Below are 16,230 nucleotides of genomic sequence, written 5' to 3' on the forward strand. Positions count from 1 at the left end.
TATACAGTAGCTTCCATGCTGTCTGAAAGGTTTATACTGTAGCATGTAGAAAATGATATGATCCATTTATTCATCCTTCCCCTTTCAAGGTCACAGGGAAATCACAAGAACATGGAAATCATTCCTCACCGAAAACCCATCTGAAAACAATCTGTATAAAACAATATTGGGTAAAAAATAAATACAAAAAGGTTGTTTTATGTATTACCTAAGCATGGTGATGAATATCGTTATAAAGAGACTAGCTATACTATACTTATAGCAACCGTGAGGTCATAGCAGTCCTAGCGCAATAAAAACTCTGTTGAGCACAATGGTGTGCACCAGGCCAATGGACGTGTATGTGACAAACTTATATGGCACTTCAATATCTTTCCTTCTCCTGGCTTCTCGGTTGTTGACAGACACTCTGTGCCGTGAACACAGCACCCGCAGGCTCGCCGTTTTCATCGCCTGGCGAGTCCCGACCAACACCGCCACACCCAACACAGACCTGGCGGTGCCCGCGGCCAGGGCCCCCAGAGTGAGAGTGGGCAGGGGAACAGGTAGCAGTATGCCCTCGGGCTCAAATGTCTCCCCCAACTGCTCATTGACCCAGTAACCCACAGAGGCCCCTGCAGCCACTCCCAGGATGATGGTGGTGTCCCCCCGTGTGGTGCTGTAATGGTCCAGCTCTGGGTATGTGTAGCTCAGGAAGAAGGGCAGCACCAACGCTACGACGGGGGACAGCGGGCTAGTGAGCTGGAGGAGGTCAAAGGTTTCCCAGTGTGGATAGGTGAGCCGCAGCACCACAGCAGATATCAGTACGCCACAGATCACATCCTGCAAGCAGAAGAAAGATCAATACTCATGTTAGACAGTCACAACAGAATAACACTTACACATTACATAATTTGTATGCAATTTGATAGGAACCATCTACCCTGGTCCCAAATACCTTATCAAAGCATCATCATCATGGATACCGACATATTCATCCATGATCGGATGGGATAAGTAGATAAGGATGATACTGATAAGACTGCTAGACAACGGATAGTATAGTAAATTGCCAGTTTGGGAACCTTTAATTGGCTTCCTGGAATGATGAACTGATTAGCACTGATAGATACTGTAAAGACAAGCAATTACAAGAATTTTAGTCTTTCTCCAGACTCAAATATTACATTGAACCGCTGCGCTCCGCATACTACATAATAGTCTGTGCCACTTCGCCGCCCAAGCTGGTATTCTGAGAGCGTATCGACGGTTCAAAATTGAAAGAGTGACAGGTCGTAGTAGCAAATGAGTGTCACTAGCCCAGGTCAGATGGGCGGGGCATATCTATGGGTGGGAGCGCCTGATCGTGAAAGTTGTTACTGATTGGTGTCGCAGGGATTCCTAAGAAAACAATGAATTGCCAGGATTTGAGCACCAGAAGTGTCCCAGACCCATAGAGAGATCTGCAGCATGCAGTAACGTAGTTAGCGTAGCTTACGTAGTGTATCACCCAAATAACTCTATTGGGTCTGGCGTTGAGACTACAAGAATTCCGATGTACCTGTACCCGTACTTGTTACACATGGCAAATACATTTCCTATTCTATTATATCCAAAGCTGAATAAGTTATCCTTAAGTAACTTTCAAATGTTATGCTGGGCACTGTCTATTCTGAGGCGTTTTCAATGAAACTTTGCCTTCGGTTGATATGCACATAGATGCACAGACAGACAGACAGACAGACAGACAGACAGACAGACAGACAGACAAATGAATAATAAATCCTTTGAAATGTTTTATACAGTTGTCTTTGGACGGTTAGCGGAGAGAGGGACTCACCAGAGCAGAGTGCATGCCTGTGTACAGACGACTGAGACACACCAGGCCAGACAGCACCACGGCCACCAGCAGACCAGCCTCAAACTGGAACTGGGACGCGCGCGCGCACACACACACACACACACACGCACACACGCACACACAGATACACAGGTAAAGACACAAAAGTGTGCAATCACACACACACACACACACACACACTCAAGGACACACTGTGACATTCTCTGATAAGACATTCTCTGAAAATCTAGGTGACATGGAGCCAGGGTGGTGGCGGAAATCTGGACGAGCTTTCCTCAACACTCACCATCTCTCTTTTGCTTTTGAGACGTCTAATTATCTCTTTTTTTTGGGATAAAGATCATTAATCAAGAGTCTGCCAACCCTCTGTTCTACCAGGTTGATGCATGGATCCCTTCATCCCTCCTTTTACTCGTCTGTCTCTCCATCTCCCCTTGCCATACTAGCTATTGATGGTTTTGTTTCCCTCCATTTCAATGACAGTGAGAGGACAGTGTGTGTGTTTATTCATTGACCTCCTTCCCCTCCCTCCCTCCCTCCCTCTCCCTCCATCCCTCCTTCTTGCTCTCCTTTCCTGTGTCTGTTCCTGTCTTGGCAGCTGGAAGCCTTTTCAGAGAGAGTTCATGAAGGGAGGCCCTCTGAATGGACACAAAGGACACTTGGGCGGAGGGGGCCGCTCTGTGATTGACTGTCCCGACCTTTGACCCATACTCACCCCCCCCGCCCACCCCACCCCCCACCCCACACACACACACCCATCTCACAAACTTAAAAGTCGCCCCAGGGCCATTCAGACCGCTGCAGCAGTCCACTACATATCCATAGATATGTGTGCCCATTCACTGACTGTCAGTATTGCCTCTGTAGTATGCAGCCTCTGCATTTGGGTCTTGGTTCATTAATCCAGAAGCTGGAGCAGTTTTGGAACTGCAGCAAAAAAACAACAAATCCTGCGAACAAGTTGTAATACTGCTGTGGAAATGTTCCAGTTTGAGTTTTTTAATAGTGTGTTGTAAGCGGAAGCTAAGTTGTGTCATTCAGAAGAGTCAAATGCGGCTTTGGGGTAACTGATTGAGTTCTCTGCTGTTTGGGTCTGAGAGAAAGAGCTGAGAGAGAGAGAGAGAGAGAGAGAGAGAGAAAGAGATTGACAGTCATTTACTCAAGACAGTCTATCAGGGGAAGAAACAGCAGCTGGGTGGGTGTGGCTAACGGTGACTGATGATGACTGGCGACTCCGCCCCTCCCAGCCCATTGTCCAACAGGTCAGACAGGACTCGGAGACGGACAGCATAGCCACACCTACCTGCCTTTTGATGCACCGATAATCTTGCTTCTTGCTGGCCTTGTTTCCAAGAGTTAAGTGAACTATCCTTCATGTAGTGTAACTGTAACATCAACCTAGAACTGAACTAGGAAGACTGTGCGTCAGCCCCACTAAGCTAAGAATCTCCAGGCTTCAGGCGAGGCTGCGGTCATCATTCGGACATAGCTCACCGACTACTTCCACCACATTGGCGGAAATGACTGGCATTGGAGCAATTGATGTGGTAACTCAAAACTGGGCTATGGTGCCTCCTGGGTATCAAACCGAACCCCGCTGGTGTCCGCTCCACGCTCCGCCAGTCCAGAGAGATTCCCCCCCCCCGCCGTGCGCGCCCGCCTACCTGCAGCCTGGAGGTGGCGCTGAGGAGCAGCGTGAAGCAGATGGAGGTGGCGGCCATGGCGTGGGTGGAGGGCAGGCCGTACTCGGCATCCACGCGGCTCTCCAGTTTCACCACCGGCGGCGACAGGGGGCGTGGCAGCTTGAGGACATCCTTCAGGACCTGGCCGATGTACATCACCAGCTGCAGGGAGAGGGGAGATGTCCTCAGTCCCTAAATCAACTCAGTGGCAGAAACCCAAGTAGTTCTACCAGTAAGTGTGTGTGTGTGTGTGGGGGGGGGGGGGGGGGGGGGGGAGGGGGGGGTCGGAGGAAGGGAAAGAGGAGGGGGACAGAGGATCTTTTAATAGTGGAATTCCACCATCCGTCCATATGTCTTTTTGACATTTACGGAGATCCTTGGAATCTTAGCAGAGACAGACGGGCAGAGAGGGCCGGCAGCAGAGAGAGAGAGTTCAGCCACTGACCGATCCTCTACTATAACCCTGAGTACCAGGGTGGGGTTGCATGCTCTTTTCATTTCTTACAATGCCAGTTCACAGTGTTTTTTTTTTTTTAATTGTATTAAACCTTTATTTTACCAGGGAAGTCCTATTGAGATTGAGACGGAGGTCTCTTTTACAGAGGGGTCCTGGTGTAGCGTGCAGCGAGATTATAGTTGATGATAAACAATGTGTGGTGGTTCTACGTCTCTCTCTCTCTCTCTCTCTCTCTCTCTCTCTCTCTCCCTCCATGTTCTCCACCGTGGGAGCCGAGGAGGAAACTTCAAAATAAGAGTCCTGCCTGATTGTCCACGCTTCATTAAGACTGACCACCACGCACACGTCACAGTCTCATCCAAAACTCATCCCTACATCCATCTACAGTATCTATCAATTAATCAATCTATCTATCTATCTACAGTATCTATCTACAGTATCTATCCATCTGTCTGTCATTCTACAGTACCTACCTACCCACCCACCCACCTACCCACCTACCTACCTACCCACCTACCTACCTACCTACCCACCTACTTAATTACTTACTTAATACTGGAGCCATCCAGCCAGACCAGCATACTGACGCTGTGTCTTCAGTTGATGCTAAGCCGCTCTGTAGAGGCTTTGCGCACACACACACACACACGCAAATATGCACTCTCTCACACACGTGTACACACACACACGCAAGCGCGCGTGCACACACACACACACGCTACAGAGGTGTACAGACAGGGAATTTGTTGTGTGTGTGTGTGTGTGTGTAACACTCTCTCTCCCATCCTAATCATGCCATCCCGGGTGGAAAAGACAAGGGCAGCCTACCTCTGCCTGGGCTTCATTTAGAGCTCAACCTTGTATATTTAATGAGTGGCTGTCATTGGGGAGAGGGAAGGAGAGAGAGAGAGAGAGAGACAGAGAGCGGGAGTGGGAGTGTGTGTGCAGGCCAGGGGGAGGAGGTGGGGCGTAGTGTATTTTTAGGATGAATATTAGGCTATGCTTGACATGAATACAGTAATGAAGAGATGGGAGAGGAAGAGAGAGATGACACAATGGAAAGAATCAACCAAAAAACAGCAAACTAGAATGGTATTTGGCCGTAAACAGAGAACACACCGTGGCAGAATATCTTAGCGCTGAAGAAAATCCCAAAAATCCTTGGCTATGTACAGACTGAGTGAGCACAGCCTCGCCATCATGAGAGGCCGCCACAGGCACAGGAAGACCTGCTCTTTAGAGAAGACAGACTGAGCCTCCACAGGAAGACCTGCTCCTTAGAGAAGACAGACTGAGCCTCCACAGGCAGACCTGCTCCTTAGAGAAGACAGACTGAGCCTCCACAGGCAGACCTGCTCCCTAGAGAAGACAGACTGAGCCTCCACAGGAAAGGTCGCTCCTTAGAGAAGACAGACTGAGCCTCCACAGGAAGACCTGCTCCTTAGAGAAGACAGACTGAGCCTCCACAGGAAGACCTGCTCTTTAGAGAAGACAGACTGAGCCTCCACAGACAGACCTGCTCCTTAGAGAAGACAGACTGAGCCTCCACAGGAAGACCTGCTCTTTAGAGAAGACAGACTGAGCCTCCACAGGAAGACCTGCTCCTTAGAGAAGACAGACTGAGCCTCCACAGGAAGACCTGCTCCTTAGAGAAGACAGACTGAGCCTCCACAGGAAGACCTGCTCTTTAGAGAAGACAGACTGAGCCTCCACAGACAGACCTGCTCCTTAGAGAAGACAGACTGAGCCTCCACAGGAAGACCTGCTCCTTAGAGAAGACAGACTGAGCCTCCACAGGCAGACCTGCTCTTTAGAGAAGACAGACTGAGCCTCCACAGGAAGACCTGCTCCTTAGAGAAGACAGACTGAGCCTCCACAGGCAGACCTGCTCCTTAGAGAAGACAGACTGAGCCTCCACAGACAGACCTGCTCCTTAGAGAAGAAAGACTGTGCACTCACTGCACACAGAAATAGAGGGAAACCGAGCTGCACTTTTTAACTACCTGCCAACTGTACCAAGACATCAGGGATACATACTTTCCACAGATTACAAACGCCCACAAATATTTTTGAAAACGTGTCTAATAACAAAAAACTGGGGGAAGTACAGCCATATGCAAACACGGCAGCAAGATTTGTGAGCTGTTGTGACAGGAAATACAACCAATGGAATCCACCCACCATAAAGACTGTTATAGACATACTGTACATAAATATGTTTTTGTTATCTGTGTACTATATATACTGTATACAGATCTGTCTATATATTTCCTTATTCTATATCTTAAATTGTACATTTGTATTTTTTATTTCACACTTGCTTTGACAATGTAAACGTACGCTTCTTATGCTAACAAAGCCCCTTTGAGCTGAATTGAGAGAGAGGGACAGAGAGAGAGAGAGAGAGAGAGAGAGAGAGAGAGAAAGATGGGGACTTGGTAGGTGAATGTTTCGGTTACCATGGCAAGCATGAGATAAAATGTAGGCCTACGTTTGGTCTTATTCCCAACGTTAGCATAGCAACCAGACTATAAAACTGAGAGAGAGGGGGAGAGAGAGAGGGAGGGAGGGAGAGAGAGAGAGAGAGGGAGAGAAAGGTGAACAAATACACCTTCATTAATCCTGTATTAAGTACCGGTATGTTGAGTTGCAAATGGTCAGTTTTGGCTTCAGTGTGGGTCTGCTCTGTGCTGGTCAGACAGACTGAGTGGTGTTGGAGGGGGAGAGATCCCATGAATGAGCTTATTGATGGAGCCCAGTGTGGCTCTGGACTTTGATCTGTCAACATGTTGGGTGGGAGCGTGTGTGTGTGTGGGGGGGCGTGCACGCGAGTGTATGTCTGTCATCTGTCATACCCTCAAAGAACACAGACATGGATTTTTACATTATTATGCCGTATCTAATAAATCATGTTTCATTCATCCAGTACACCTTCCATTGTATGTGACAGACTTAGCTGAGGGTCAAATGGAAAGCCATTCATCAACAGTATGTTCAGGTTATCAAGAAGAGCAATGAGTTTCCACAGCAACCAAGTCCCCTCCCAAGCCAGCCGACTGCTCTCATACAGAGGAACGCGTACCTCTCATCATAAAATACATTAACTCACGGTCAGAGGGAGTGTGTGTGTGCACATGCTTGCATGTATGTGTGTGTGTGTGTGTGTGTGTGTGTGTCTGTCTATGTCTGTGTCTGTGTGTGCATGTGAATGTGTGTGTGTCTGTCTCAGTGTGTGTAGAAACAGCGTGAGCCCTAGATAACTCCGGCTCCACAATAGGGAGAAGGGCTTTAGAAGTGCAATGCAATTTGCCCTGAGGGCAGACGGACCCAATGGGAACTACAGAGAAGAAAACCTCAAAGCAGTGATGAGGTCAATAAAACTGACTGGCGAGACTCGAAGGTGCAGAATGGAGAACTGAGGTTTTAATGTCTAACAGGGTAATTACAGCCTGCTTCTTCACCACTGTGTGTGTGTGTGTGTGTGTGTGTGTGTTGCACGCGCGACAGAGTGAGTAAAAGGGAATGTGTGTGTGTGTGTGTTAGTGGAAAGGGGAGGGCCATAGTTGGACCGGCGTCTGGTGCAATGCAGTCAAGAGTTCACTCCACAAAACGGTGCCCCTCCGCCCCAGGGCTAAAACACGGGGTTCAGTCAGAGGGCACACACCATGTACTGGAGGAGAGGACACACAGGGCACACAAACATGCTGACACTTACGTGTGTCTGTGTGTGGGCGGGCTGTACACACATTATCAGGGTCAGGGTGTTTGTGGACATGTATCTAGCCAACCGTTCATCGGACAGAGATTGAGGACTGTACCACTTGAATCTCTAAGTTGTCATGATTTATTCTGAGCAGCCCCATGTTCCCTTTCATTCTGCCAGCGGGCTCCGGTCAGCTGGGGTCAGGTCTGGTGGCCTGAGGGGCCGTGTTGGTGTTAGGGACAGGTCACCGAGGAGGACAGAGAGAGAGAGAGAGAGAGAGAGAGAGAGAGAGAGGGTGGGGGGGACAGGGATGAAAGACTGGGTCAGGCTAGGGGATAGGGGGTTGAGCGGAGGTGAGAGGAGAGGAGAAGAGGAGGTCCTTTGTCACACAGACAGGACGTGAGGTGGAGGTTCTTCTAGACAAGTGCCCATCTGTGACCTCCAGGACACATGCGTGCGCACACACACACACACACACACACACACACACAATACACATGCACACTGCACAGACAGCCACACACATACACTCAAAACATGTTGAAGCGCATATGTTGAGGTCTATGGTGAATGCCTTCAGATAATATGCTTTCACCTGTGTTTATGACAGAAATAAAACTAAGACTGCTCGACACTTGAGGCTAACGAGATGCAGCGGGATTGGCTGAGGAGCCTGTCACTCACAGCCCACATGTTGATGAGGCGTCGGCACAGGAAGGGGTCCAGGCTCCAGTGGATGCAGGGTAGGCAGCTGATGTAGAAGACCTCATGTCCCAAACTCGCGGACACCAGGAACAGGAAGTGGAGTGGCCAGTTCCTGACCTCATACCTCTGGGGCCGAGAGACCTGGGAGTGAGAGCGCAGTCAAGGCCTCAATTAGAGGTGATAACTCTGCTGAGTACGATGAAGAGTCGTTATGCCTCTCAGATGTATAGAGTATTGCTAGTCCCATTGTTGCACGAACTCGAAAAAAAGGGAAAAAGATAGACTGACGTAAATGTGCATGCTGTAATTGGAACTGTCATAAATGTGACTGTAGCCTATAAAAAAAAAACTACAATAACTACGTTAAAATAATATAACTAATTATAAACGAATATACGGTAACTACGATAACGACGTTAAAGGATTATAATGAGGGTGGTTCAACCAGTACCGGAATGTACAGTAGCCTACCCAACGAGAAAAGTCAGTTATGCGTAAATCTAATTCAACATATTTTCACACAACCACTCTTCATTTAGACTCATTTAGACTAAGACTTACATCACGGGTAGGCATACAACCATTTTCCTTGTATTTGTAATTTGAATTGTTGTCCTTTTTTTCATTGGTTCCAACAGTGTGACCATTAGGCCCCCCACGCTGCTGTTGAAGGGGTGTCTCGGTATCATCAGCGTCTTGAAGCGGGATGTCAGTCAGGAACAGACCGCATCTCCTCTGAAACCTGGCTACAAGTTCCGAATCTTGCAAGTATGCGAGAAGCGCACACATAATAGCTCCGCCAAATAAGGTATCTGAGGAGAATTGACTAGCAGCGAAGGAATATCATGACACTTGTCAGCCCATACCACGCAGGTGTGCACAGGTGTGGCCTGGGACAGGTGTATGCACCTGGAGCTCCGAGGAGTCTTAAAGCCCGCCCAGTTGATCGACCTTTGCACTATTGCGCCTTTGCACTATTACGTGAGGGAGGTGTATAAGTGCGTGGGTGCATGCCACACCACACATGCCGTGTGTGTCCGTCTGTTAGAAGGGAAATAATTATTCATTTTTTATATCGACTTTATTTTCAAACGTAAAGGTTTACAAGGTTTAAAATGGGTCTGACATTAAAATTGTTTGCATTTCATTTTGATCACATCAGTTGTTTATAAGCACACATTAAAAGCCACCAGTCTAAGATCATTGCCGTAGGCTATATGTGAGAACGGAAATAGTGATTTAAATGAAAAACAATGCATTAAATAGGCTATGACCCAATAAATGAACAGTAGGCCTAGCCTACAAAATATCACAAACTTTGACCTTTGAACAAAGCCTATCGTTTGACCTAATTTGAGCCTGTTTGATTTGATTAACACATCCCTTTGTGTCCGTGCGTGTGCGACGCCTGAACGATGGCGACGGACCTCAACGTCGTCTCTGTGTCCATTTCCCAAAGAGGACAGAAAACATTTATTTTTCCTCTCAACCAGGGGGGTATTTCGGTCAACCTTTAGATAGCAACCGTCATCTCTGTGCCCACCGCCGCCTCCCTGTCTCGGTGCCTCTCTTTGCGGATTTTGCACAGCACACTTCGCTGGATAACCACACATCGAAGTCGCATTACATCACCGATTCCCACTCCCGAAGCATAACATGAGAACCGTTTAGTATTTAAACGGAGGAGGATAGCCTAATTTAGGCTGAGGAAGAGACTTCTGGATTTTACAACTGGACAGGGGATTATAAAAAAATATAGCACATCAACAATGTAGGCTATTGTAGACGACTCGCCGGACAGACACAGTTTTCCTTTACGGGGGCGTGCACCGTCATCAGCATCTGTCCGTGATATCCTTTGTGTGTTGAGAGAGAATGTGAATGGCGAAAGATGACATGGCAGAGGTAGATTTGACATCAAACGGAGCGGAGCCCCCGGGCGTGGCGACGGCTTTCCCGTACGAGGAGTACGAATGCAAAATATGTTATAATTATTTTGACCTTGACCGCCGCGCGCCAAAGATATTGGAATGCTTACACACGTTCTGCGAGGAGTGCCTCAACACGCTCCATCTGCGCGAGGAGCGTCCGTGGCGAGTCAGCTGTCCGATATGTCGCCACAGGACGCCCGTGCCTGACTACCGGATACAAAACCTGCCCAACAATACAAAAGTGACGGAGGATTTTCCGCTCTACATCGACTCGGACCCCCTGCCTCAGGACGCCTTGCCCCCATACCCGCCGCCGCTGCATCCCGCACTCGTCGCCCTCAGACGCGAGGAGACGTCGGGGGCGTCCACGAGCCAGGCGACCCCCTCCACCACCGTGTCCACGGCCACCACCCTCTCGCAGGACTCCGTGCGCTACGACAGCTGTCAGAGTTGTAAGCGGGTGGCGTTGACCACGGGCTGCGTGTGCGTGATATTCTCTTTTCTGTCCATGTTAGTTCTGCTGTTCATGGGCCTGATCTTCGTTCACAGCCACAGCAGCCCGCCCTCGCCCGCAGGACCTATCTGTCTGTCGGTAGCCAGCATCCTAGCCATGTTTTCAGTGGTCGTCACGTGGCTCATCTGCTGGTTAAAATACAGACCGGATCATGAGACAGGCCGCTCCTCCGCTACCAATAATTCCAGGAGGAACGCCTGATGATAATGATAATTATGTTGGTTGATGATGATTATTGTGGTGCGTGGGTGTGTGAGCTGATGTATAGCCAATATCAACTACCCCACTCCCTTCCTTTTTTGTTTTGTAATGAAAACATGTCCAGAATGGCCTTTTAACAGTAAAGCAAACACCTAAAGGCCTTCATGTGTCCATGGGACGATAGGCTTCCATATTGGCCACCACTGATTATCTCATTATGCACTGTAGCTGGGAAAGAGAGGATAGCAGGGCTTAAAACCTGACACGATCATCTTTACAGAGACTCCAAACCTCTTTAGTGGGTCTTTAATTGTCTTGTCTGGCTGTGGTTTGAATATGAAGTCTTTTACTTTCCAAGGTTTCAAGTAGGCTACCTTTCTCCACTAAACGACACCCAGAGACTATGTCACAATGACACTCTCTGTATGATGACTAACTGTCCGCTCACTCATGTATCTCCAGAAAGCACTTGATGTTATTACACTGTAGAGATACACTTCACAATGTCAAGTTCATGGAGTTTTGAGACAAATGATTTTGTATCAAAGCTAGGATAAGTTGACAAGCCTCTATATCAAATATATTAACTGTTCAAAAGTCATTCATATATTATAAACCAAGATGTGTAAATAGTCTATCTACAAACCTGCTAACAGACCCAGAGGGCTGTGTGATAATCAGTGTCATTATTTAAATGTGCATGGTTGAACTGAAAATACAGGAAAAAGAGAACACTGGCTTCATTCCTATGTTATAAGCGCAGGTCATTTTCCTCACTTAAGTCTGCAAATACTGTAAAATACATCAGGTGCTTGAATTAGCTCACCTTGTACAATCAAACCAATGGAACGATCTCAGAAGTGCAGTAACTCAACCGCATCCCAAGTACCTTCGAGTGTGTGTATTTATGTATTTGACCCCAAAGTCTGGTTCACTTGTGTGCTTCCCCCTCTCTGTGTCGCATTGTCTCATCTAAGCTATCATTCGGCCTCTTCCTCCAGCCCGGTCACTGCTCATATGATATGCCAGTATACGCGTCATTGATCATCATGGACAAGACAGAAATAGGAAGGTGGGAAGAAATGCGGCCATATTGGTTTCAGTCATGTCAAATCATGCGAGATTATGGATCACCAACTTGGAGTGGAAAGGATGAAGCTGGTTTCCTTATGGCTTTAGTCATATATAACCCCCAAGCTTGCAGCATCACCTTGCTGTTGGGCAGTATACTCATGCATATTACAAGTCAGTGTCTTTCTAGATGAAACAGGGTTCTAAGTCTGTGGACTTCTTTGAGAAATACCTCAGATAATGCAATTGAATGGAAAGGTTAAAATTGGTTTGATAAAACAAGAGCAATTTTAGGTGCAGAATGAGACAGTGTTTGTATTGTATCAAGTCAAATGCAAAAGTAGGCTACCAGTGTCAAGTAGGCTATTGCTATTAGTTGCTGCTTATTATGCTACCAAAAACTACAACTGAGCCTGACTCAAACTGACTGACTGTAGGTATAGTGTGAAAAAACCTATAGTGTAACAATGATACCTTAAGCTGTACAAAATGTTTTGACACAGTATTATGAACACTTTATTAAGTGTAAATTCCTTATAGAATCAAAATACATGCAGTAGCCAATAGAGACTCCTGCTCTGTCTACAGACCCCATCCTGTTGGCCTATTACGCAAAACAAGCACTTTGGAGATGGACATAAGATCACGGAGAAGAGCTATATCAAATATCATGGATAACAGCTATATCAAATATCTTGAATAAGAGCTATATCAAATATCTTGGATAAGAGGTATATCAAAGTACCTATCGCCCTTGCACATTCACTTTAACCACGCTTCACTTTAGGGACAGCATTCAAACCCATTGATGATGGACCTCTCCTAAACAATCTTCCAAGCCTGCTAAATCACTCTGTCTGACTTAAATTATCTTTAGAAGATGCACTTTCGCCCTTTTATTTGAATGAAAGGGTATCTGAATAGCTTAATATTGTATTTATTCTAGAGTAACTTGTGATGTTAATGATTTTTATGATGATGATGTCCATTGTTGTCTAAGTAGCATTATGTATTTGCACAGCAAAATGTTCTGTATGTGTCGTTTTACATACATAAGACATTTCAGTAATAAAAAAATAATAATTAAATGTTCAAAATGTGCATTGATTCTCTCAAAATCATAAAATAGTCATGTTTATCCATCTATCTAATAAATATTTAAGATATTAATATTGAGACATTTTTTTAGACTTTGTCAGGAATATAAGAGACTTTATATGAGTTGAAGATGGGGTGCTATTTATGTCTTAGGCTACTGTTACATAATTTCTAAATGGAGTTTGTTTCAGCTAGTCATTGAACCATGCATTGAACACGCTTGGCAGAGGAGAGCAGATTCGCCCTCTGGTGGTAGACATGAGACAGGACATTAGTGTAACATTGCATTGCTCATGTGGGATATCTGCCACTATTCAGACACACCTCTCTATCTCTGACACAATTTCTTTATCTCCATCCAAGTTTAATTGTCTACAGACTCAGAGTACACTTCCATGGATGACTGATTGGGATGTTATTTTGTTTTTTTCTTCAAGCCAGATCCTGTGAGGTCATAGACTTATGACTTGTCGTGTTCAAAGAAAGTCCAAATACAGGGTCAGCCCCCCCTCCTCAGAGCCTGGGCGCTCATATTACCATCATACAGACAGTCTGCGACTTGTAGGCCTAACAGAGTGACCGTGTGGCGAGCGCTTTATTCAAAAGCACTATAATGTTTAAAGCAAGCCAGTCTCGCCCCTGCATCAAATAACGCTGGTCAGAGTCAGGCTGTGTACATTGGCACTCAGGTAAAAACCTCTGCATATTTTCACATAAACAGGTCCACATATTGGGTTACCCCCCCCCCCCACACACACACACGCACACACACATACACAAACACACACACACACACACACACATTCTATTACTTCAGTACCATTCCATTGCCTAATACCATAACCCCCTTCCTGGAAGGAAAACACATGGGGGGCTGGTTAATCTGCAACTGGCTGGAGGTGAACCATCACCCATGGGGGGGGGTTACTGCAGTGGGACTCACCTGAGGGCAGACTTCATTGCTGGGAATGCTAGAGGCTAAAACTTTAGATATCATACCAAGAGAAAAATGTGCTTGAATGGAGTTTGAAACCCTGCATAGCTCTTAGGATGCAGGCCTGGTGACCCAGACCTTCTGGTCATTTTCTTGCCCTCCCCCATCATCCCCTATCTTTCCAAAACAGCCAACACACACGTTTACATCCACACACATATATGATCAGTAACGTTCTGGTTGTTTGTACAGTATTTTTAATTCCCATGTGACAAGACAACCTTCAGTTATTTGTTCAAAGCTGAACTTGATTTCAACACTCAATAGCCTACATTTCAGCGCAACAAAACAAAACCAAATATGTGATAACATGTAGGCTAATATTTATGATCTTTTCCAATGTCCATGGACATTTTCATAGGCTATTTTATGATTAAAAACACGAAATGTTCAGGGACATTTTAATGCAACTTAATGAGTTGCGAATCATTAGGGCTATTGGAATTAATACTAGCCTACATTAGGGACTCAATCATTACTCTATCATAAGATAATTGAACAGATAATGTTTATGATGTATAGATTTGACCCAGTACTTGATGCAACTAATTTATCTCTCATCAAGAGAAATTTCTGACTTTGAATTTCGTCCCCGGTAATGGATTAGATACGGGGATTCTGTGTTGCTTTTAAGGCCGCCGAAGTATGTACCGTGGTCCGTTCTGTTTTTCTTCGTTCCCTTTGTTTTCTTGAGGTGAAATATCCAATTTCAATAAGTTCACTGACCCTTTAAATCGCCGTGTTCAAAAATATAAGATTGATATTGTTTTTTTCTGACCGAGAGTAATGGTAGGCCTAATATAAAAAAAAACGATAGGTTTGCTATTATCTTAAACAAATTATCTTAAGTCAAACTTATCCTAATGGGTAAATGATCTGTGATACTGTTGAAAAGAAATAGAGTGCATTTGATAATCTTTAAAAAAAAAAAGTGATCACTGACCGATCAATGATAAATCACTGAAGCAGGTGCCCATAGGCCCCTAGTTGACCTAAATTAAAATTGCTTTCATGATTTAAAAAAAAATATTTTTAATCAACCAAATAATCATCACCGTAAAGTTAAAATGATCGTTAGGCCCATATGCAAACACCATGGCAACTTCTGACAGGCATGTTCCAGGAGGCAAATCATTTCTCTCTCGTGTCCTCATATTGTAAATAGCCTCGGCCTACATTTGGTCAAGTCGAGAATTTAAATGTAAAGTTGAAATGGTAGGTTAATTGCACATACATTTTTATGAAAATGATCACTAGCTCCAAAGATTTCACAGGAGTTGACAAAAGTAGCCATATGTTAACAACAACAACAACAACAACAACTAGCCTATATTTTGATTGAACTGCCTTTTAAAGGTTTCTTCCTATTTTGTGGGATTTATTTAAGATAAGCACATGCGGTACTATATAATCCTAACAATGGAGGAGAATAATGGTCTCCTTAGCACGTCAAAGGACCCCTGTTTCCCCTGCTTATTTTCTACCCCACGTCCAGCCATTGTCTGCGCGCGTTCCGACAAAAAGACAACATTTGAAGTGCCTTTTCAAATGCACAAAAGAGGTTAATGTTAATTGATTCCAATTTAGCCAGTGGGATACCCCTTTTCCGCGTAAATAGAAGTGTATAATAGTACTCACGTTGTGTTCTCCCTGCTGTGTCCCCTTCACAGGTGACTGACTGGATTGAAGTAGGTAAAAAGATGAAAAACGTATTAAGCATCAGGTGCTTGCTTAAGGTGACCCACCTACCTACCCGTGGCGGCTGAGGAGCATCAAGCAGAGCGTTTATAGATGGTTACAAGTTGCAGAGGTAGGTTGTCTTGAGGAAAATAATATCACAAATAAACACTATGATGAGCCACCCGGTTTATGGATTGTGTGTAGTTCACAAGCAGCAAATGTGAGACTTTCATTGTCGCAGGCCCTATTCAAAATTCATGGTTGCTATATCCCTAATAACAGTGTTATTGCTTCAATTACAATTTAGCCCATAAACCTGTGATTTCTCCGGCAAAGGTTCTGCTATGCCGCGGT

At 45.6% G+C, this 16,230-nt stretch overlaps 2 protein-coding genes across 2 annotated transcripts; one reads left to right on the forward strand and one right to left on the reverse strand.

The window, feature by feature from the left end:
• Positions 1 to 273: 273 nt before the first annotated feature.
• sgpp2 (sphingosine-1-phosphate phosphatase 2) lies at positions 274 to 9,176 on the reverse strand (the record flags this gene model as incomplete). The annotated part of the gene is made up of 5 exons (XM_084439666.1): positions 274 to 822; positions 1,820 to 1,909; positions 3,505 to 3,684; positions 8,367 to 8,528; positions 8,949 to 9,176. 5 exons carry the CDS (start codon positions 9,174 to 9,176, stop codon positions 274 to 276), a joined length of 1,209 nt encoding a protein of 402 aa, XP_084295792.1.
• Positions 9,177 to 10,268: 1,092 nt separating this feature from the next.
• rnf228 (ring finger protein 228) lies at positions 10,269 to 11,033 on the forward strand (the record flags this gene model as incomplete). The annotated part of the gene is made up of 1 exon (XM_084441056.1): positions 10,269 to 11,033. One exon carries the CDS (start codon positions 10,269 to 10,271, stop codon positions 11,031 to 11,033), a length of 765 nt encoding a protein of 254 aa, XP_084297182.1.
• Between the last annotated feature and the right edge of the window lie 5,197 nt (positions 11,034 to 16,230).

Source organism: Borostomias antarcticus (assembly GCF_949987555.1).
Source record: "Borostomias antarcticus genome assembly, chromosome: 1".
Lineage (NCBI taxonomy): Eukaryota > Metazoa > Chordata > Actinopteri > Stomiiformes > Stomiidae > Borostomias > Borostomias antarcticus.